The 21766-nt window shown below is 42.9% G+C and overlaps 2 protein-coding genes across 11 annotated transcripts in view; one reads left to right on the top strand and one right to left on the bottom strand.

Moving 5' to 3' along the window:
* The window catches only part of LUC7L3 (LUC7 like 3 pre-mRNA splicing factor), a 30168-nt gene extending 17919 nt beyond the window's left edge, over positions 1-12249 (top strand). For 3 of the 10 annotated variants that reach the window (XM_047832413.1, XM_047832418.1, XM_047832419.1), the window contains 5 exons: positions 706-867; positions 1258-1541; positions 2579-2739; positions 6161-6301; positions 6407-8373. In XM_047832413.1, the coding sequence (XP_047688369.1) occupies positions 706-867; positions 1258-1541; positions 2579-2739; positions 6161-6301; positions 6407-6597 (939 nt within the window). In that variant the 3' untranslated portion in view covers positions 6598-8373. Of the gene's footprint in view, positions 1-705; positions 868-1257; positions 1542-2578; positions 2740-4869; positions 4996-6160; positions 6355-6406; positions 8374-11706 lie in introns of those variants that run through there. The other 7 variants (XR_007146792.1, XR_007146791.1, XR_007146794.1 and 4 more) reach the window with 7 other exon arrangements.
* Positions 12250-15143: 2894 nt separating this feature from the next.
* Positions 15144-20729, bottom strand: ANKRD40CL (ANKRD40 C-terminal like). Its single transcript, XM_053447895.1, is given in 4 exon segments — positions 15144-15173; positions 15176-15289; positions 16114-16280; positions 20636-20729. Coding segments are annotated over 4 exon segments (405 nt in total).
* Positions 20730-21766: the final 1037 nt, after the last annotated feature.

The following is a 21766-nucleotide window of genomic DNA, read 5'->3' as shown; positions in this document are numbered from 1 at the left end:
GAGATTGGGAGCGGGGGAGAGAGGGAGGGAATCCCAAGCCCCATTGATGTGGGGCTTGATCCCATGGAACCGTAAGATCATGACCTGAGCTGAAATCAAGGGTTGGATGCTTAACCTGCTGAGCTCAGGAAACCGCCCCCCCCCAAAATACTTTTTTTAGTTTGTTTGTTTGTTTGTTTGTTTATGTATTTATTTATGTATTTATTTATTTATTTAGAGAGGGTGCAAGTGAGGGAGGGGCAGAGAGAGAGAAGTGGGGCTCCTGCTCACCTGATGACGGAGCTCAAACTTAGGAACCATGAGATCATAACCTGAGCCAAAGTCAGATGCTTAACTGACTGAGCTACCCAGAAGCCCCCTTTAAAAATACTTTTAATATGGAGGCCACGCCTTTAGCCTGTTGAACCTAAGAAAGGAATTCAGACTAAAATAGGTAGCTGAGAGGTAGTTAACCATTTTCAAGGTGGTGTGGGTAATTGACTAGTTACTGTTGAGGGACGGGGTCTCCACACTTCCTTAATGATAATGGAAAGTTGGTTGCTGTTGCCTTGTTCCCTGCTCTAAAAGTTGGCCAGTTGGTACTCAGTATTAATGGCTTTGGAGAAATGCACAAAATTAGAACTCTGTTCTAAATTTTAAGTATATATTTTGGATTTGTTTGTTCTCACTCAGATACTCTTTATAATAACTGATTTGTCATTTCAGACGATTGAAAGTTTTGCTGCCCAAGAAAAACAAATGGAAGTTTGTGAAGTGTGTGGAGCCTTTTTGATAGTCGGAGATGCCCAGTCCCGGGTAGATGACCATTTGATGGGAAAGCAGCACATGGGATATGCCAAAATTAAAGCTACTGTTGAAGAATTAAAAGTAAGCTTTCAAGCATGCACTTTAACCACAGCTAGTACTGTACTTCAGTGTGGCTAAAAATTGATCACATAGAGACATAAGCCTCTTGTGGATATTTTGTTGATGTGTATTATTTGAAACCGTAATAATCCCTATAAAATTTTGCTATTAATGAATACTATCAAAGCATTTTAATTCCTTCACTCTTTCGTGCCAGGAATTTGGGAGAAAGCCTATCCCTGAGGACTTTGTCAAGTAACATTATCTTGCATACAAACATGGTGTCGGAATTTCTACATTTTCTTTTAGGATATCAGATTCCATAAGTTGATTACACATGCTTTACACGTCAGCCCTTGTTTGACAGAGTCTTTAAGGGTGTTTATAAAAATTGAACTTGATTTCTTTTAGGAAAAGTTAAGAAAAAGAACTGAAGAACCTGATCGTGATGAGCGTTTAAAAAAGGAGAAGCAAGAACGGGAAGAAAGAGAAAAAGAACGGGAAAGAGAAAGAGAGGAAAGAGAAAGGAAAAGACGGAGAGAAGAGGAAGAAAGAGAGAAAGAAAGGGCTAGAGACAGAGAAAGAAGAAAACGAAGTCGTTCAAGAAGTCGGCATTCAAGCCGAACCTCAGACCGAAGATGCAGCAGGTCTCGGGACCACAAAAGATCACGAAGTAGAGAAAGAAGGCGAAGCAGGTACATAGAGCACACAAGACTGTGCCCAGCATAGAGCGAGAGTGCAATAAACAGTAGTGATTACTAATGTTATTTCCTTGGTCCTTGGGAAGCTCTCAAGTATTGTCAAAGACTAGAATAGATTATGAGAGTGGAGTCAGTTAGCCACTCCATCTTCAAGGCAACTTCTTTGCTATTTCACCTAAGGAGGTTTGATGTGCTCTTACTAGGAAGTCCATGCAGCTGGATGGTCTCTTTGTTTTCTCTTCTCATTGATTCTAAGAAGACATTTAAATTATAAGTTATTTTTGGGTAAAATGATGTACATTTACTTTGGAGGACACCACGCTTAATACAAGAACTAAAGTGTTACCTAACTGGGGTGCCTGGGTGGTTTAGTCAGGTGCCCAACTCTTGATTTCAGTTCACAGCATGATCTTACAGTTTGTAAGTTTAAGCTCCACGTCGGGCTTTGCACTGACATTGTGGAGCCTGTTTGGGATTCTCTCTCCCTCTAAAACAAAAATTAGGGGCCGGTGGGTGGCTCAGTTGGTTAAGCATCTGACTTTGGCTCAGGTCATGATGGCACGGCTCATGAGTTTGAGCCCTGTATTGGGCTCTGTGCTGACAGCTCAGAGCCTGGAGCCTACTTCAGATTCTGTGTCTCCCTCTTTCTCTGTCCCTCGACCACTCACACTCTTTCTCTCTCAAAAATAAAATAACATAAAAAGTTAAAAAGAAATAAAGTGTTATGTAACTGATTCTTTAAAAACACAAAAAATGAAATCGGTTTTATTGTTTTAGAGTTAACGATTGAAGAGGAGTCTTAAAGACCATGATAACTATCTTAGCACTATTTGAAAAGTTGAAGTTAGATTTCCAGTAACTTCTTAAGATGTCTACTGTACATATGTTTTAGTAGTGGATTCTATTCATTTGCCTTTTAAAGCTAAGTTTTGCTTAATCTTGTTAATTATTAAATAGTACATAATTTTTGCAAGGTTTTTCTCATTGTCATGTCAGCTGAAGTTGCTTTCCTTTTATTTCAAATTGTGAAGAAGCAGAGATCGACGAAGAAGCAGAAGCCATGATCGATCAGAAAGAAAACATAGATCTCGTAGTCGGGATCGAAGAAGATCAAAAAGCCGGGATCGAAAGTCCTATAAGCACAGGAGCAAAAGTCGGGACAGAGAACAAGATAGAAAATCCAAGGAGAAAGGTTAGTTTATGTGAGAATTTAATTCATTAATTAAAGATTTAATTCATTAATTAGATTATTTTAACACTCCTTTCTCTGCACTCACATTTCTTTGGAGATAGGCAGAGTTCCATTTCAAGCTATCTTCTTTTTTACTTAGAACCAACACCATTCAGTAGGAGGCAGGCATTATTTTCCCCTCCTGCTCTGACTTGTGACAGTTGACCTGGTGTTTTCTTAGAACATGCCAAAACCACATCCTTCAGTTGTTAACCTGAGGTTTATCGTCTCAATTCTTCCAAGTATCGCATTACTCTTCAGGATTATAAGGCTGTAGAATTTATTAGCTTGGTTAATGGCAACATTTTTTTTTCTCTGCTGCGTGTTCCATAATATGTCTTGCAGAGTAAGTGTGCTATTTTGCATTGGTCCTCATGTGCAGCCTTCATTTACCTCCGTAATTAACTTCTAAGTTTGCAGAAGTTGAGTATCTTACGTACGTCTTCACTGTGTTTTCTATTGAAACAACACGCTCTTTCCTTTCTACCTTTCCCTTTGGTTTTCTGTGGCATTCTGGTGGCTGGAATGCACTGTCACTGCTCTGTTAATGGACTTTCTTATATTGTCTTTGGCATGTTTTCACATGGATATTCTCATTGTTTAGCTTAGTCTTAACTGAAAGATCATTCTTTGAAAATCAGCGTCTCCCTTCTGTGTTTTCTTTAGATCTTTTGAGCATCTTTCATTTTGTCTTGAATGGGCTGTTCTGCTTTGCATGGTTTTTAGGAATGAGAGCAAGGGCCTGTTTCTAATTTTCTTGGCTCTGCTTGTTCCATCCTGTCCTGCCTGTTGGTGTCCGTGTTAGATCACCCGACATACGTGCTGCTGTGTTTGAGTTTGTTAAACTGGACTTTTGTGTGATACTCGTTTCTTACTTTCTTTTATGGAACTATTCTATGGTTTTTGTTTTGTGTGTGGTTTTTTTTGTTGTGTTGGGTTTTTTTTGTTTTTTGGGCCAGACTCAGGTTTTTGTTAAACTGAGTTAGAGAAATGCCAGCACACAAACAATGGACATATATTTTTGGTCTTACGCTTTCATTTTTCCTGAAATAAGTATCCCTTTTCTTTTAAAAATATTTACATATGTTGTTTTTTTCTACCACCTGGAGCAGATGTTAAATAGGAAACGACAGTTTTTTAAACTTGCTGTCACGAGCTTTATTATTTGTCATTTAAGTCCAGAAATTACTTCTGTGATTCAATAGGCAGTTGCTACAAAGGGTTATCAACTGATTTTACATTAGTTTAGAACGTTTCACCCAGCCTTTTTTGCAAGACTTTGTAAATGTGTTTTTTGGGTGAGGGGTCTAGTCTCCAGAGCCAGATAATGGGCGTCAGAGATCAAATTAATCACTTCTCTTTGAGAACTAAAGCTCTTTGCTATATTCCCTTTGTGTCGCTTAAAATAGTTGGATTGATGCCCAGGGACAATAGCTAGCCTTCAGAACTGTCTGGGATCAGAAATGAGCAATAGATGCAACTGGCTTGCCTTCAAACAGACGTGATTGTATAATTTCTGGATGGAGCAAAAAGATGTCCTGAATTGCATAGCTGTAATAGAATCTTAATTATAATGGTGACATCATAGAATTTAATAAAAACCTTTGCCTAAGTAGAATAAGCTACGTTGTTTGGATTATGGACAAATTTTCACGGAGGAAGGAGGGAAGACTTGATTTGGAGAAAGTTCTGCATCAGGTCCACCTTGAAAGATTGGGAATGCATTATAGATTTGTCTTGAACTTGGGGATCTCTTTTAAAAGTGATATGATTTACTGGCTTTTGAAAATGCCATGTCGCCATTGAGGCACGCCTAGGTATACAGATGACCGAAGGCCCGAACTCTGAGCAGGAATAGCACTTGATAATGGCACATGAGTAAGCGGGAGGTCACTACTCCAGGTGCTGTGATTGGAAGTACTTGAACGCCACAGTGAAAAGTGGTTTCTTACACAGACCTGTATTTCTTAACACCAACCAATTTAAGGTTCTCTCTTTGTCAGAGAGTTTCCTTCTTTAATCCATAGCCCTGAAATCCACCACACTTTGTGGGTGTCCTTAGGACTATTAAGATCTACCATATCTACATAGGGCAGAAGATAAGATTATTGGACTGACTACTAGTCCTCTACGGGGCAACAAGACGACTCTTCCTCATTGAAGCTACCCGTGCACCGGAGAAGCCCATAAGGCACAAAGGGAGGACTTGCCCACAAGGTCAGTTAGAGCACACTGTACTGGCTCAGTTCTCCTGAGTCGACGGACAGACATGGAGCAAGTCCTGCCGTCAGCTACTTGGACATTGCTTCGTGTGCATTTTGCAAGTCTTATGGACTGAATCCGCTCCTTCACATAAGATCTTCAGTTCTTCCATTCTTTGAATGAGCGCCCCCTGCCACCACCATATTTTGTTTGCGTTACCATCCCTCTCCTAGTTACTTGCTGTTGTGTCTTAACAACTTTGTCCAGAATCTGTAAAGGGTTGTGCTTCTCTTAAAACATCTTTCTGTCTTATGGACTACTCTGCTAGACCAGTTGTTCTTAACTTAGTTTTAAGGGGAAAAACAATTTTTCCAGGAGGCTTGTAGTTTGTGTTAGCATTTTCTGTAGAAATCTTTTGTTAGGCAATACTTGGAACTAAAAAAGCTGGAATATTCTTGCTCCACATCCCACTTTCTGCCCCTAGTCTGAGGTTTCACCATTACGAGGAAAACAGTAGGAGAAAAAGTTAAGATTTACTTTTTTCGTTCTTCATTCGCAGCTGAGTTGAATTTTAATTTCTCCTTTTGGAAAAACAACTCTGAGGTGGCATCTATATTACTTTTCTTAGCAAAGCACTTTCTTAGCAAAGTTCAGTGCTTGGATTGAGATCTAAGGTCCACTTTCTTTCATTGGTCTTGTTCCTCTTAGGTGTTCAGATTGATACATATGTAAGTAGTCTGTTGCATTACCAAATCTACAGTTGGAGAAACAGGCCTATTAAATGTTTAACTGTTTTTACTTTTTACCTTAGTAACTCACTTTGTGTGAACACAGTTCTTGTGTGCTACCGTTCATACCCTTCCCATTGCTTTTTGATGTTCCTCGCCCTAGATGAAATTTACTTACATCTTAGATCCTGCAGTGATTTGGAGTTGCCCGTACTTAGTAGATTCTTACCAGTTTGAGAGAATTTGCATACTCTTTTACCTTTTGCTCTCTCTTAATTCCCCGTATGGTGCTCCCCGGTTTTTATCCCTTTGATAGATTCGCCAAACTGTGTTACTTGCAGTCTGTGGGAAATAATTGTCTTTTCATCTCTCAATTGTTTCGCTTTTCAAAATGTCATATGTGTATTGTATTTTACTTTAAAATCCACGATCAATGTCTTCTTTTATGGCAGAAAAGAGGGGATCTGATGATAAAAAAAGTAGTGTGAAGTCCAGTAGTCGAGAAAAACAGAGTGAAGACACAAACACTGAATCAAAGGAAAGTGATACTAAGAATGAGGTCAATGGGACCAGTGAAGACATTAAATCTGAAGGTGACACTCAGTCCAATTAAAACTGATCTGATAAGACCTCAGATCAGACAGAGGTAAGTGTATTGTTTCTCACTTTGATTAGGGCTTTTTGTTACTGTTTGGCAGTGCAGCGTAAGTATGCACAGACGAAGACGGAGCTAAGCCGAGTAAGAAGACATACAAAAGCATCTTCTGAAGGAAAAGACAGTGTAGTCCTGCAAAACATTTTGAGGTACATTGTTTTGTCTCAGCTATTTTGTAGCAGACTCGTGCCCCCATTAGTGTGCCTCTTTGGAAATTACTGCCCACGTTTGTAATGTAGTCGCCATTGAAAAGTTAATTATCCTTTTTTTTAGGGATTTTGCTGTCATTTCTTTTTTTTTCTTTTTTTTTAATAAAAAGGTTGAACTGTTTTTTTTTCTTTTTGGTATTAAGTCCATCTTGTGTTGGTACATTGGCAGAGACATATGCTTTAACAACTTAAATATTTCTGAGGCACATGTTGGACTACTTTGTTTTAATTAAACTGCTAGTATTTCTTTGTCAAGGATGTTTCTAGTTTTTTGCTTTATTGCCTTGCATTCTAATGCAGTTTGTTCTGTAACTCGAGAGCCAGTAGCATTGGATTGATGGAAGTGTAGGGTTTATGAATTATTGCAGCTGACTACCATACCTCACACAGCGTTGGTGTTGTGAGCGGCCCATGAAAAGCCAAATTAAAAATCAAGGATTCAGTCAAACTAAGCAGGTACTCATGCCAGGTACTCCTTTCTCTACCCACATCCATGTTTGAATGCTATTGCCTGTGATCTTTACGCTTAACTGTTGTGTATCTTTTTTGTTCTTTACAAGACGCACAGAGGGGTTTTTTGTGTATTGCGTGAAAACTTATAAATCAAATGTTAACAGAATGGAATTTTTTTTCAACTGTATGTAGGGATGCAGTGGTGCCCAGAATTAGATATCTTTAAAGAATTTTAAATACAATAAACACTTCACATTATTCGCCTTGTTACACTCAATGCAATTCTCAAGTCTTTAAGAGGTATGTGTTTAATATTTCCTACGGTGTAGGAGAATCTGCAGGCAGCCATAGATGCCTAGGAATAGTCACTGGCTGAGACGTTTCAAGCAGCAGTGGATGGCAGAGGCAGACACCTTCAATCTGTGAAATACAAAGAGTTGATGAATCATGTAGAATGAATTTGGGTTTTTAAAGAACTATTAAAAGTTAGGTTTTATGAGTTCTGAAAACCTATAAACTATTCATTCTTTGGGCTAGTGGCTTGGGATAAAAGATTTCTACGGAAAGGGAGTACCAAGTAGTTGGTTTGTCAATGGCTTTCTTCTTCTAGGACAGCAGTGTAGTGTTACGTGTGTGAGCCATTCACGCATAGGCCAGCACACGCGGGCACAGGGCTTTAAGACCACGCTGATGCCTTGATAACTTACAAAGAATACAGACGTTCCGTGTCCATATGTTAAGTAGCAGTTAGTGACTGGGCCAACACTTAGTCATAAAAATTTGCCTTTTACATGTTGTCTAATTATCCTTTTTCCCCAACTTTTGCATTGTAGGACAACTGTTGGAAGATTTCTGGAAGAAACCTGAAAACGGCATAACATGAAGATCGACATTAAAATGAGGTGAAAGAAAACTATAGTGGCATAGAAAAGTAGAAAGCTCAGTTAGTTGTTCTGTTTTGTTTTGTTTTTTTATTAAAAATTAATTCAGGACTGACGTGACCTACCAGATTTCAGAACACGTGTTAATAGCATATATATGCCACTGAAAACTTAGGTCCTGTATCATATTGTTTTCTTTAAGACTTTTTAAGAAATATTACCTAAACATGTGGCTTGCTCAGTGTTTAATTGCAAGTTTTCATTCTTGGACTTTGAAAACAGGATTAAACGTTAGTATTTGTGTGAATCAGATTAAGTGGGATTCCATTTTTACAACTCTGCTCTATCTAGCCTTTGGATTTAGAAGTGAAAATAAAGTATCTCTGACTTTCTGTTACAAATTTGATTGTCTCTGTCATTGAAAAGTTTTAGTATTAATCTTTTCTAATAAAGCTATTGACTCTGAACTAGTCCCCTGTTTTAAATATGAGGTGCACTGTTACTAGAAGTGTTGGTGTACAGTTTTATCTGATTGTTCTGTTAAAGACTAATTTTTATAGAATTTCTGCAGTTTAAATGTTTTAAATAATGGTGCTTCAATTTTGGGTGGTTATGAATAAATTTGAATTTTGCTTTTAATAGCAAAGATGTACAGTGAACTAGAATATATTTTTACATCCCTGAGAGATTCCTTTAGTAGTAGAAAATTCAAAATAGCCTTCTGATGAACACTATCTTCTTCTAGCTATGAAATAATGATGTAGAAGACTATTCAAGAACTTTTAACTAGCTTTTGGTCTTTGTTTTAAATCCTGTGTCAAGATTTCTTTTAACCTGGTCTTGTCAGATTACAGATGTATTCAGTTCTGTGTATGGGGTGTGTAGTACACATAATAAGGATTTATTCTTAAAAACCGAGGCTTAAGCAGGTGGTCCCCCCACCCCAGCTGATTCGGCAGCATGTTTCTATCTATAGCCAGCTTTGTCAACTGTGTAAAAGTATTATCCGGCTACATATATCATAGCAGTTTTTTTGTGATTTATAATTTTCAAATATTGTTGTCAGTTTATAAGGTAGAGAAACCGGGTAACTGGGTTGGATGACGTACGCAAAGTCACGTGGCTCCGTGTTGGCGGAGAGCTAGCTCAAGGAACCTAGCCTCCGCCTTTTGGTCTGGTGCCTCACTGTTCTGCCATTGTATTCATTCTGATAGGCTTAGTGAAAGAGTTTCCTAAAATACCCTCCACCAAGCTTTGGGAAATGATGAAGCTACCACTTCAGAGGTGCTTTGTGTGAGATCATGCCAGGGGCACAGAGCACTCCTGGCTCACTAGCTGATTTTGGAGGTACAGCAGCAGGCGAATGGGTTGGATATCTCTGACTTTGTCAGGATTAAGATAAGATGTGAAGCCGTCTGATACAAAGTCAGCCCCTCCCAGGCACTGTTGGTGGAGTTTGACAAGGTTGCGGTCGTGAGAGCGAAGGACTTTGGAGTGCTAGTTCATCATATTCTGTTGCTCCGTCTCTGGAAAAACCATCCCGAAAAACCGAAAACAGTTTACTAAAGTATTAAGCTGCTAAAATTATTAAGGGATTTAAAATGCCAGACTTGTTCTTGCCTCTTCTAGAATCCATAGCTAAATTACTTTAATGAGGTACATACAGTAAATGAGTTCATGAAAAGTCTTCATCATCTTCATGATTCCATGGACACTTAGATGTGTTGATCACGATGGGAGTTATGTAGGATTTGAGGGAGAGGCCTGACCCCTTAAGGTGTCCATGACTAAGGTCTGGTTTTAGTTGGAGATTTAGAAGTTGGGTTGCCCTCAACACCCAAATTTATCAGGCTCAAGAGGAAACTATTCTTGCTTAAATTCATAATCAAACATAGAGGCTGTGTGCTAATTGAATTTACTGTAAGAAATACACGTTTCTGCCTTTAGGGCTAAACAGTTGTCGGTTGGTCAGTGTGTATCTTCTCTGTGAAGAGCCTTTAAGGGGAGCCAGATTTTACTACTCAGAAGATTACTTGGTAAGATTGGAATTGGTTGAGAGCAATCAGGGTTTTTTAACTTTTCATTTTGGAAAACTTAAGACCTACATAAAAGTAGAACAGTACAATCAGCCTTTATTAAAACTCACCACTAGTAAGACTCAGTGGCCAGTCTTAATTTTATATGTTCGTGCATGTGTGTATGTATCCCCTGCCTCCTATTACTTTCAGGCAAGTGTCAGACACACCATTTAATCTGTAAGTAGTTCAGCATGTATTTCTAAAAATTAAGAAACAAGTTCATTAATGAAAATAAACTGGATGAACTTTTAATTGGCCGGAGTCCTCAACTGTAGAACTGGTCTGGTAGCTTACTTTCCGCTGTGTGTCTCGAAGGGACCATGTAATGAGTCTGCTGCTCTGGCATCCTCTTCTGTTCGATGTAGAAAGACTATGCGTCACCTCCCTTTTTGTTACATTTTTTCTTCAGATAGATCACAAGATATTTACAGTTGACCCTGGAACAATGTGGGGAGATTAGGCATGCCAACCACTCCCACCCCCACCTCCTGTGTGGTCAAATCCACATACATACTTGACTCCCCCAGAACTGCCAAAAGCCTGTTGACCAGAGCCTTACCTACAACATAGTTGATGAACACACATTTTGTATGCATATTCTATATTGTGTGCTTACAATAAAGTAAGTTCAAGGAACAGTGTTGAGAAAATCATAGGAGACCATGCATTTACCATGCTGTAAAAAAAATCCCTGTATAAGTGGACCCATGCAGTTCAAATTCGTGTTGTTCAAGGGTCAGCTGTATTTTTCATTTTGGATTAAAACCTATTTCTTGCCTTCTTGAGGTTGTAATAAACTAGTCCTATTTCAGCTTAAGTGTTTATCTCCTCTCCTTATACCGTCACACCTGCAGGCAGTCTGTCTACTTTTTCCATATATAGTTAGTGTCACAGAGGACACCTCATACATACAGGTTGTCAGCCACCTTCTGATTAAAGTTTCTAGAGATGTTACAATGGAACAACTTAGGGTGGGAGTTTTTTGAGCTTGTGTCCGTTCCATGCTTCTAAAAATGCATTTTAGATGGGCTGTGTGAATATTTTTAAACATTATTCTAAAGTGCATGAAACAAAAGGAAAACACTTGAGAATTGTGTATTTTCTGTAGGATGGAACTTTGTTTAGGGCCGATTTTCGGGTTTGAGTTCAGACTGATTTTTTAGTTGTTTATGAAAGAACCCCAGGTGACTACTTTCTAAAAATTTTGTATTACAATTGTAATGCTTGTACATGGTTCAAAAAACAACATTAGAAGTGTTAGGTGATCTCTCTCCCCTTCTCCTGTCCTCCTGTTCCTTTTCAGGAACTACTGTTAAACAGTTACTCTTGCTGGAGGGAGGTGGAGGATATAAGCATATATGTATAGACCTTTTTTTATATATGAAAGTACACCATATGTTTTGAATCTTGCTGTTTTCACTCGTATATTTAGAAACATTGGAGATCTAGGAGACCACCCTTTTACGTTTTAAACATGTAGTTTTTCAAAGTACATTTCAAGTAAACCAAAGCAGAGACGTAAATGTGCTTTTCATTGTTGTATCAGATTTTTTAATTTCCTACTTTAAAAATGCAGTTTGAGAGTCCTTGATCTATTTCTTCCCCTCAGCCATCCCAAGTAGCTCAGTTGTCAACAGATTTAAGAATGTTTTAACAGCTTTGGGAAATAGTTTGGCATAAGGGTCCGTGCCCTAACTTCTCTTGTGGCTATTCCACTCCTAGATACATACCCTAGAGAAACTCTTACACATGTGTGTCAGGACATGGATGTGAAAATGTCATAACAGCATTGTTTGTAATAGGAAGAAAAGGAAAACCAAAACAAACTGGGAAGACCCCAAATGTCCTTCCGTCCACTGGATAAATACCGTGGTGTATTCCTACCAATTCTGTGGGATTACACAGAAGTCCAGCTGAACTACAGCTACATGTGTGAACACAGATGAATCTCAGTGGTCGGAAAACAAGTTACAGAAGACTACATCCGCCACAGTTCCACTTCTGTGAAGGTCAAAACCGAGCGGTTAAAATTAAATCTGTGGTAAATGAAAGAAAAGCAAGGAAATGATTAACATGAAATTCACTGTTACCTATTGCGACGATGGAGGGAGACGAGACCACGGAGGGCAAGGAGCAGCTTTCAGAGGAACTGCTGACAGTGCTCTGTTGCGAGAGCTGGGTGGGTGGTTTCTTTTTTAAACTGTATGTTTATGTGCTTTTTGTATGTATGATATTTCTTAATAAAATTTAAATTTAAAGAAAGAATGGGAAAAGGTCTTGGTGTAGGTAGCGACTAATAAAACATAATAAAAGCACACTGTATGTAATGAAGTTTACCCTCGTTTAATGACTGGCAGATGTAAAAGGTACGGTTTCTTGAGCACCAAATTTAGGGTCTTAATTGTAGTCCTTTAAAAGCTAGAAGCAGAGCCTAAGTGTATGTTTTCTCTGCGATCACTTATTTTTATCTTTCCATAATTTTCATTTGGGTGTCAGCCAGGGAGCTGCTACTTTTGTAGCTGTGCATTTCTTACCCATTCATGCCCTTCCAGAAAGGGAACTTGTTGGGTGAAAAGAGCCATACTCCTGGCTTGTGGTCAGCACATCCTTCCCCTCTTCAAGCTAGAGTGTCGAATCAGAGGGGCTACTCCATTTCGGCCTTGTTCTACTCTTGGTAGGAGTCCCATGAAATGTTAGATGTTCGCTCTTCAAAAGGGAAGTAGTTGAAAGTAGGAATGTACCTGCAGGTACATGAAATTCACCTGTGCCAGCAGTGGACTTCTTACCCCCAACCATGGTCCCCAGGTGAGCCTTTAATCCCCTAGTGGGAGCTTAGGGCTTAGCCCTGAGTTTTCTTCTGTGCATCCCTGAGTCCTAGTGCATCGGGTGCTGTTTTGACACCGTGGAAAGGTCTGTGAGCAAAATAGGAACACCACCTTCTCTGGGTGGAGTCTGTCAGGCCCTGTGAGCTGAGGGGTGGAAGGGAGGTACAGCTGATTTACCAGTCACCTCATTGTAAATGAATGTAGGTTGTGAACGACTAAGAATTCTAGATCATTCTGCCTTGTTTTAACCCAAATGTGTTCTGGAACTTTTTAAGATAGTATCCTAGTATCGGATTCATTTTAACAACTTAAAAATCTTCAAATGACATCAAGTTGGCGTAAAAGTTGGAATTGTAGCTTCCTCAGAAATTCGTTTTTGCAATCTCTGCACGAAATATGAAAATTGCTCTTGAAGCTTCAAACGTTTATTCTCAATCTTCATCCTTAAGGCTATTCGTGTTTGTTACAGGAAGTCAGTTTTTATAATGTTTGGTGCAAACTGTTGATTGGAATGGATATTGAATTTGCTCAACAACCTGGTGATAATTCAATTGCTGCCCTTGTTGAATTACTGTAACCATGAGGCAACCTGTAGGTTCTGCTGTTAACGTAGTGTAAGCTTTCCTCCTGACTGGCATTTTGTAATCGAATTCTACCATATTCACCTAAAAACACAAATGAAAGTCTCAGTTTCCCACAAAGGGTGATTTGGGACCATTAACAGCCTAATCTGGAGCTCCTGCCCAAAATTTCCTTATTTTTTTAAAGTTTATTTTGTGAGAGCTTGCGTGCGTGCACGAGCAAGCTGGGAAGGGGCAGAGAGAGAGGGAGAGAATCCCAAGCAGGTTCTGCACTGTCAGTGGGGAGCCTGACACACAGGGCTCGGATCTCACAAACTGTGAGGTGATTGCCTTGAGCCGAGATCAAAAGACACAACTCACTGAGCCACCCAGGCACCCCACAGATTTTCCTTATTATTCAAAATAAATTGAGAATACCTGAGGGAGGTGGCACTTGGGGATGGACCCCTTGTCATCCTCCAGAATCCTGTGGCACTAGAACAGCGCTACGTGGAATTGGCCCACGTTAGGGGCTGTGTGGTCTTTTCAAAAAGACCTGTGACTTCTTCCCAGCTGAGATGCTCCCACCAAAGAGATCATGGGTACTAAGCAAATTGCAGATTCAGGCCTCGTATACTCGTCTCATTTCTATGAATGGAATGGTACATCTGTACCCACGTGGTTTAATAAGACTGCTCTTTGGACAGTTGGGTGTCTAGTGTGTGCCCCCCACCCTCCATCAGCCCTGAAGTATTGAGAATTTGGGAGATGAGGCCGATTTCATGTGCTGGGGAAGACAAGACATTGTGCTTGCCCAGAAGGAGCTATGGTATTGTATAGCTCAGTTCCATGGGGATTAGTGGCAACTTTGCAGCCCAGGAGTAACGGCTGAGAAAAGAAGTGACCATGTACAGTGTGTTAACGTGGGTAAATGGGGTCAAACAGCACCCGAGTGCTTCCAAAGTACTGGTGGTTCTCAACTAGGAGTTTGGGAGGGTTGACCCAGAAGGATTCTAGATAGTGTGGTGGAAGGAGCTCAGCGTGGGATGGGATGACAGCCTATCTTGGAGCTAGTTGTCGGTAAGGGTGCCTGCCAACTTTGTTCTTTCCATCTGTTTAGTAAGAGTTCATTGCCGTGGGCTGTGCCTTGGCCGTTCTACAAGTTGTAGGTTAAAAGTGGCCCCAAAGGTAGTTACTCAAGTCCTGCCATTTTATAGGCAAGTTTAAAAGTGTAAATAGGAAATGATAGTATGACATGCTTTTAAAGATGGAGCATCAAGGCGGTGGCGCCGGACAGGCTCAGTCTGGAGCATGTGACTCTTCATCTTGGGGTTAGGAGTTCAACCTCCATGTTGGGTGTAGAGATTATTTAAAGATTAAACAACAACAGCAACAACACTGGTTGGACCTGTGTGCCAAGGGGGTCTTGGCTTTTCCAGGTCTATCAGCTTACCCTCCCCCCAACCCTTTTGTAGTTCACATGAACATGACCCTGGCCGTTTGTCCTGACTGAACCTCAGTAGTACATACCTATGCCTGATCAGGATTGACCTACAACTCTACAAAATAAACTTCTGTTTATAGGTACCATACTGCACAATTTTTTAATGGCTCTATTTGTCAGAGCACTTTGAAATTTTATCCCGGTCCAGAGAAGTTCAAGACAAGGGAACGATTTTCCAAAGTACCCACATGAAGTTAGCAAACCAGTACATGCACCCCAGACTGCATTGTTTATAAAACATTGACTCGAGTTGTTCATTTCTGGGATTTTCTAATAGGTCAGGTTTGCAGCGTGGCTGTTGTTAAGCAGGGCTTCTCTGTCAGGGATGGTGCGTGTGCTACCAATTCAGAGCTTCCATTTTTCATTGAAACGAGTTTTATTTCCTGGAAGTCCTGTAGTCTTAAAATGTCTTTGTCCTTAATATGCAAAAGAGATTTTTACAGTTTATAAATAGCATGTCAAATTATTAAGATGAAAAAGTCTTAATGGCCAGCGTCTTGGGTTCTTGTCTAAACTCAGGCTGTTTCTGATTGGTTTCTCAGTCTATTCATGGTAAACTCAGCAGTTCAGAAGGTTTTTTTTTCCTTTCTTTGGTCTCTGTTGTAGGTTTCTAAGGGGACTATAGTCTCAAATTGGTATTGCTGAAGAGAAAACTTCAGGCCAGGGCATTAAAAAAAAAATCCAGAAAATATGATCTTCCCGCCAATTCTTTATACCGTTAGCCGAGACACCAGTGAGTACTGTTAAAGGTATTTTTAAAGCTTTAAAAAAAAAAAATAATGCCCAGAGAAGTGAGATTTTTCTTCTGAAATAAAGAATTGAGACCTGTGTTTTGAATCTGATAAATCTATAAAAATGCAAAACTATTTTGTGTCGTGAGAGTACAAAGGCTGACTGTTGCTAAGCAGGTAAGGGTGAGTTAGTATTTTCCTTGCCAGGGATCATGTCACTTACTGTTAACCAGCCAGGTTTGCAGAGGTAGAAGGGGCCATATGCTTTGAACTGAGTCTTAAATATGGGCACTAAGTTATTCAGGCCGTTTTAAAGGGTTTATGGGTTTATGAATTTAGGGGTGTAAGTCTGTAAAAAGCACCAGATTGAAAATGACCTAGCTCCTGTGTTTGGCTATCCTGTAGCCAGAATGTCCAGTGTCTTTTGTTTTCACATTAGGAATGCAAAAGGTAAATGATTAGATTCACAGAACATTAATTTTGCCCACTTAGAACCTTGGAAACCCCACCTTTCTGAGCAGCGTGTTTGGTGGCCTGATCTTCACTTGCTCTGGCTTAACCCCTCATTCACAGCAACTCACTTTTAGTAGATTTTGAGAACTCAGCTCTCTGTTCAGTTCAACTTCAGTGAAGTCATTTTCTTTGGGCCTCTGAATTCTGACTTTAAGCACCAGCTCTAGATCACCCCCAAATTCATTTGTAAAAGAAACAATACCTAATTTAAAGCCTTTCAGTTGACATCGTCGGTGATTATAGCATAGGTAATCCCAAGAAAATAATGAATAGACACGGAGCTTTTATTGGTGTATATAAACTTGAAGTTGTCTGAGGCTTTTCTTGGGATGCTGGGCAAGGTCTGGAGTGTATGCCCCATTATACCCCCCAACAAGCTTACAGTTTGAAGCCTGGCTAGGATTTAAAATATGCAACGAATATTTAAATGTGTCACCCTTGAGCAATCCACGGTGGGTGTTTGAACTTGCTGGTTATTTGGAAAGCTTGAAGGAAATGTTTAGCCCTGGGGTTCTGTATCCTTCAGAAGCCGTTGTGCCGAGGTGCAAATCATCCTGTGTGACTCCTACTGTACCCCCCTCCCCAGGACTTCAGGGTGACAGGCCTTGAGGTAGTTCTACCGCCATCTTTTTTGGAGACTGTGGTTTGGAGTCTCCAAACTTCGCTGTCCTTAAGAAGGAGTAGTTGACCGAAGGTGGAAGGACCCAAATGGAGTTTGGCTTTGCAACATGGTCTAGGGGCTGAGTCCTCACCTAGACAGGTGTCCTCAGGTGTGGCATCACCTGGGTCAGTTGGCATCTGGACTGGAGCCTTGTTCCTATTCACCTGGGAAAGAATTAGAAAGCGTTGAACAGCAGCACCTCCGTGTTTGGTGCTCTGCCAGATCCGCCAGTTGAACAGGGACAATGATGCCCCCTCTCCACTCCTGCTCCGCAGTTCCGCCTCCTCCTCGACCGAGAAGCCAAGTCATGAGAAGGGCAGTAATTATGTTGAGACTTGAAGAGCAATTTTCCTTAATCACGGCCCAAATCATGAAGAGGCGCCGAGACGCTATTTTTAAGTGGTATGTAATCTGGGGAAGAAAGACAATCTGGGTGCTCAATTCGAGCTCCTACTTAAATATTTTCGGCACTGAGTGCTTCGTGTCCCCGGTTCTCCAGCAGAGCTCTACAGCTAGAAGAGTCCCTTTCTCGAGCATTTTCTCAACCAGAGGGAAGGGAAAGGAATGAATGTTCCTTTCCAGGTGCCAAGGCCTTTCCCATTCTTAATGGTGTCCGTCCTGCACGTGGAGAGTCTGCACCACGCACAGTGCCCCACCCTGGGGAGATGATTACAACCACCGCCACAGAACCCCGGAGTGGTCTCTGCCCTAGAGTTTACAGAGGAGCAGGAGAGAGAGAGAGGGAGAGGTAAATCAGGTGACCTCAGGTAAAGGTGAAATGTCAGTTGTGAGGGCCAGATACACAGCACGGAAGCACGGAAAGGGGTCAAGGAAGGTCTCCCTGAAGGCAAGGCCTTCGAGCTGACATCTGAGGGATGAGTAGGCTTAACCAGATCCAGAGGGAAGAAGGGCCTTCCAGGGCTGGGAACAGCAGAAGGAACCTGTGTGGATGGAGTGGCGCTTTTGAGGAAAGACAGGCAATCCAACATGGCCACCGGGCAGAGCTCGTGGGGGACAGTGGCCAGGTTGGGGGAGCCTGTACCGTCCAACTCGGGAGCCGTGAGTCCTGTGAAATGAGATACGCTTATTTCATAAAAATACATAAAATAGGGGCGCCTAGGTGGCTCAGTTAAGCATCTGACTCTTGTCTTCCGCTCAGGTCACAATCTCATCACAGTTGGTGAGTTCGAGCCCCGCATTGGGCTCTGCACTGACAGCTTTGGAGCCTGCTTGGGATTCTCTGTCTCCTCTCTCTGCCCCTCCCCTGTTCTCTCTCTCTCTCTCTCTCTCTCTCCCTCTCAAAAATAAATACATAAACATTAAAATACAACTTCAAAGACAGGAAAAGTGAAATACTTACTTTTCAATATTGGTTCTACGTTGAAATGATCATTTTGATATGCTGAGTGAAGTAAATATATTAAAATTAATTTCACCTGTCTTTACTTTTTTTAAATGTGGCTGCTAGGAAATTTCTAATTACATGCGTGGTTTACATCATATTTTTACTGGACAGCACTGGTCTAGGTGAAAGATTTTGGCTTTTATTCTAGAACAACACCCAGCCATTAGATAGTTCTCAGCCCAAGGTTGTCCTAATCAGATTTGCATTTTGTTGGGGGCGGGGGGGGGGGTAGGAAACAAGACTCACTGTCCTCAAAAGAATCCTGTGGGGTGTTGACATCATTCCCATTTTCAGACGAGACATTTGAGGCCAACGGGTGAAGTAACTTCCTTCAGTTTGCTCCATGAGGAAATGGCAGGACCCGGATGTGAACAGGGCCAGCCCATCGGCGGAGCCCAGAGCGAATGGAAGATCCGCAAAATGACTTCCCCAAAGCGGCACCCCCTACCAGATGGGCGACCCCCCCCCCCCCGCCTGCACGCATCTGTACCTGGATGGGGGTGGGCGAGAGGTTCCCATCTCTTGCCTGCCTGTGGCCCTCAGAACATGCCCCTGCCTTGTCTGCCTCAACTCCCAACTCTTGCTGGAATCCCTGCCAGGGGCTGAAGATGACAACAGAACCAGGACTCTGGTGGAGGTTATGCGGCGGGAGGGTGGGGGGAAGGAGTGGGACCTCACACCCCCGGGAGCCAAGGCTCCGAGCTCCCAACCCCCCAGCACATGCTCCACTGTCTCAGCTGACTTCACTTACCAGACGGACTGCAAGATAAAATTATTTCAAATGTCAAGCCAGTGACCACAGAGCATTGCATCCCAAGCGTGGGGCCCTGCACGGCTGCTGGGATCACAGGCCCAAGAAGCCCGCCTTGCTTTGGACTCAAAAAGTATTCTTTCCACACGGCCCAGGGCCTCCCAACCTCCCCCCAGGACAGCGGGATCTGTAGTCTTGTCTTTGCCCTGCACTCTGAGCCACGGAACCAGCCCCTCTCTCGGGAAGCCCCTCAGCGCTGGTGAGCCTGTCCCATTAAGAGACCCTGGACCGGGTCTCTCGAGGAGGTCAGAAAGCATGCCCTTCGAAGGCACACAGATTTGGGTCTGAAGTTTTCCTCTGACGCAGCAGCAGTGGCTCATGAGACAAGTTACTTCACCTCTCCGAACTTTATAGTTTTCTGATGAGATTCGTAATCTCTGCCTTCGAGAAGTTGCAAGGACCAAGGAAGAAGTGAGCGTCAGCGATTGCTGGCTGCTATTACCCTTCGTCACAGCTATGGAAGCTTGCCTCCCCCTGCAAGGACCCTTGGTCTGCTTCCTCCGCTCCCGGCTTCACCAGTGGCAGAGCTGGCGAGGGCCACCGGCCCCTCCCAGATCCCTGAGGACTCCATGGGAAACAGGTCTTCTAGACTCACCTGCCAGCTTCTTCGTGTCCCACGATCGGGACATTTGGCCACGATTCATCAGATCAGTGTCCCCTCTGGCATGTGTGCACGAGCTCGCAACCACATAAGCACCTCCAAAAGCCCCAGTGCGTCCGTCTGCAGGGCAACAAGCGTGTTGTGTTGCTGGCCTGGTGAGATGGGGCAGGGGGTTGCCATGTTATAGACGGGCCAAGTAAGACTCAGGGGTGTCGTAAGACTTGCACGGAATGATGTGAGTGAAGTTCGAGGCTCCCTCCTCCCTCAGGCTGTGTCCATCGGGTAACACCCGTAGGCTAATAGTGCTCGCCCAAGGGAATGCGCCCCTGGAAGGCTCGGCCCCCAGCCCCCAGCCAGACCCAGGCAGCGTTAGCCTTTCCTCTCTGGAAAAGGTTAGCAGCTACTACATCAGGGGTAAGAAAAGCCAAACACTTAGGTTCTTGGATCGAACAGGCTTCTCGTCCTCCCCTGTTCCCTCCCCCATTTCGCCTCCCATCCTGTGAGGGAGGGAGACCAATCACGGCCCAAACCCCAATGGGACACTCAAGAAAGCGGGAAGACCCCAGCCCACAGCTGGGAGACTCTGCCGTCGACCATGATCCCAGATCCCTTGATTTCAAACATTAAACTGGAGGAGGCAAGGACCGGAGCAGGACATTTGATGAAGGGTGGGTGGGGCTAGGCCAAGTCCCAGAAAGGGCTGCTGCCTCAAAGGGCTGCTGAGGATAGGAGCCCACAGGTCCGGGAACGACTCTCACATTTCATTTAACTCTCCAGGGACAGGGCATCAGAAGGCCGGAGGAAGCCAAGGAGATCATAGCTCACAGGTTCTCATCACCCAGGAAGCCTTAAAAACAGTGGGTGCCTGGGTCCCACCCTCTGAAGGGTCCTACATCATTGGTCCGGGGTGCCATCTGGGCCCTGGAATATTTAAGAGGTCCCCAGCTGATTTTAATGTGTGGCCCCAGTTGAGAACTGCCGATTTGGTCAAACTGCTTAAGGGGCAGATGAGGGTAACGGAGACCCGAGGAAGTGCTCACTGATGGTCGCCTGGGCTGCTGGGCACAGGCCTGGGGCCAGCTCCGGGCCGCCGGGCCGCAGGGTCGCCAGCCCGACGCTGCCTCCCCTCGGCATGCGGTGGTGCCCTTTCTGCCAGGAATGGAGGAAGGTGGGGCTCCAGCAGAGAAGGAAGCAGCCTGAGAATGGGGAAGAGAATGCACTTTGGCCAGTCTGGCCACCAGGGTGTGGTCAACCATAAAAAGAACCCTTCTTCGCCTTGGTCACCTGAGTGGGCGGGGGGCCTAGAGATGAGGAGGGGCTGGAGATAAAAAGGCTTGGACTGAGGGGGAACCTCCATCCATTTCCATTCACAGCTCTGTCCACTCACTCACGCGCTCCCCATTCACAGATCCCTTCATTCACATATTCACGCAACAAGGCTCGCTTTTTCTTCTCATTTTCGGAGCTCTCTTTTTGGGTCCCTTTTAATGTATTTAACTTGTTTTCAATCAGAATATTACATGCTCTGGTTTCAACCGTCTAATGTTGCTCAAAATCAGGGCCATTAGCTAGGAAGAAGGCAAAGTGCCTGGTGGGGAGGGAGTCGCACAGGCCTTGGTGTGGGTCTTTGTCATTCATCATGCCGGGCACTCCGTGGCCCCTTTTATTTATGCCTTAGCTTTAGGGGCGCCTGGGTGGTTCAGTCGGTTAGGCGTCCAACCTTCGGCTCAGGTCATGATCTCACGGTTCGTGAGTTCGAGCCCCGCGTCGGGCTCTGTGCTAATAGCTCAGAGCCTGGACCCTGCCTGGGATTCTGTGTCTCCCTCTTTCTGCCCCTCCCCCTCTTGCCCTTGGTCTCTCTCAAAAATAAATAAAACATTAAAAAAGTGTATTTAAGGGGCACTTGTACCCCAATGTTTATAGCAGCACTTTCAACAATAGCCAAATTATGGAAAGAGCCTAAATGTCCATCAACTGACGAATGGATAAAGAAATTGTGGTTTATATACACAATGGAATACTATGTGGCAATGAGAAAGAATGAAATATGGCCTTTTGTAGCAACGTGGATGGAACTGGAGAGTGTGATGCTAAGTGAAATAAGCCATGCAGAGAAAGACAGATACCATATATTTTCACTCTTATGTGGATCCTGAGAAACTTAACAGAAG

This window comes from Prionailurus viverrinus, chromosome E1 (genome assembly GCF_022837055.1).
Source record: "Prionailurus viverrinus isolate Anna chromosome E1, UM_Priviv_1.0, whole genome shotgun sequence".
Taxonomy (NCBI): domain Eukaryota; kingdom Metazoa; phylum Chordata; class Mammalia; order Carnivora; family Felidae; genus Prionailurus; species Prionailurus viverrinus.
Note: the sequence above shows the minus strand (reverse complement) of the source record. Positions and strands in the feature narration are given on the sequence as shown.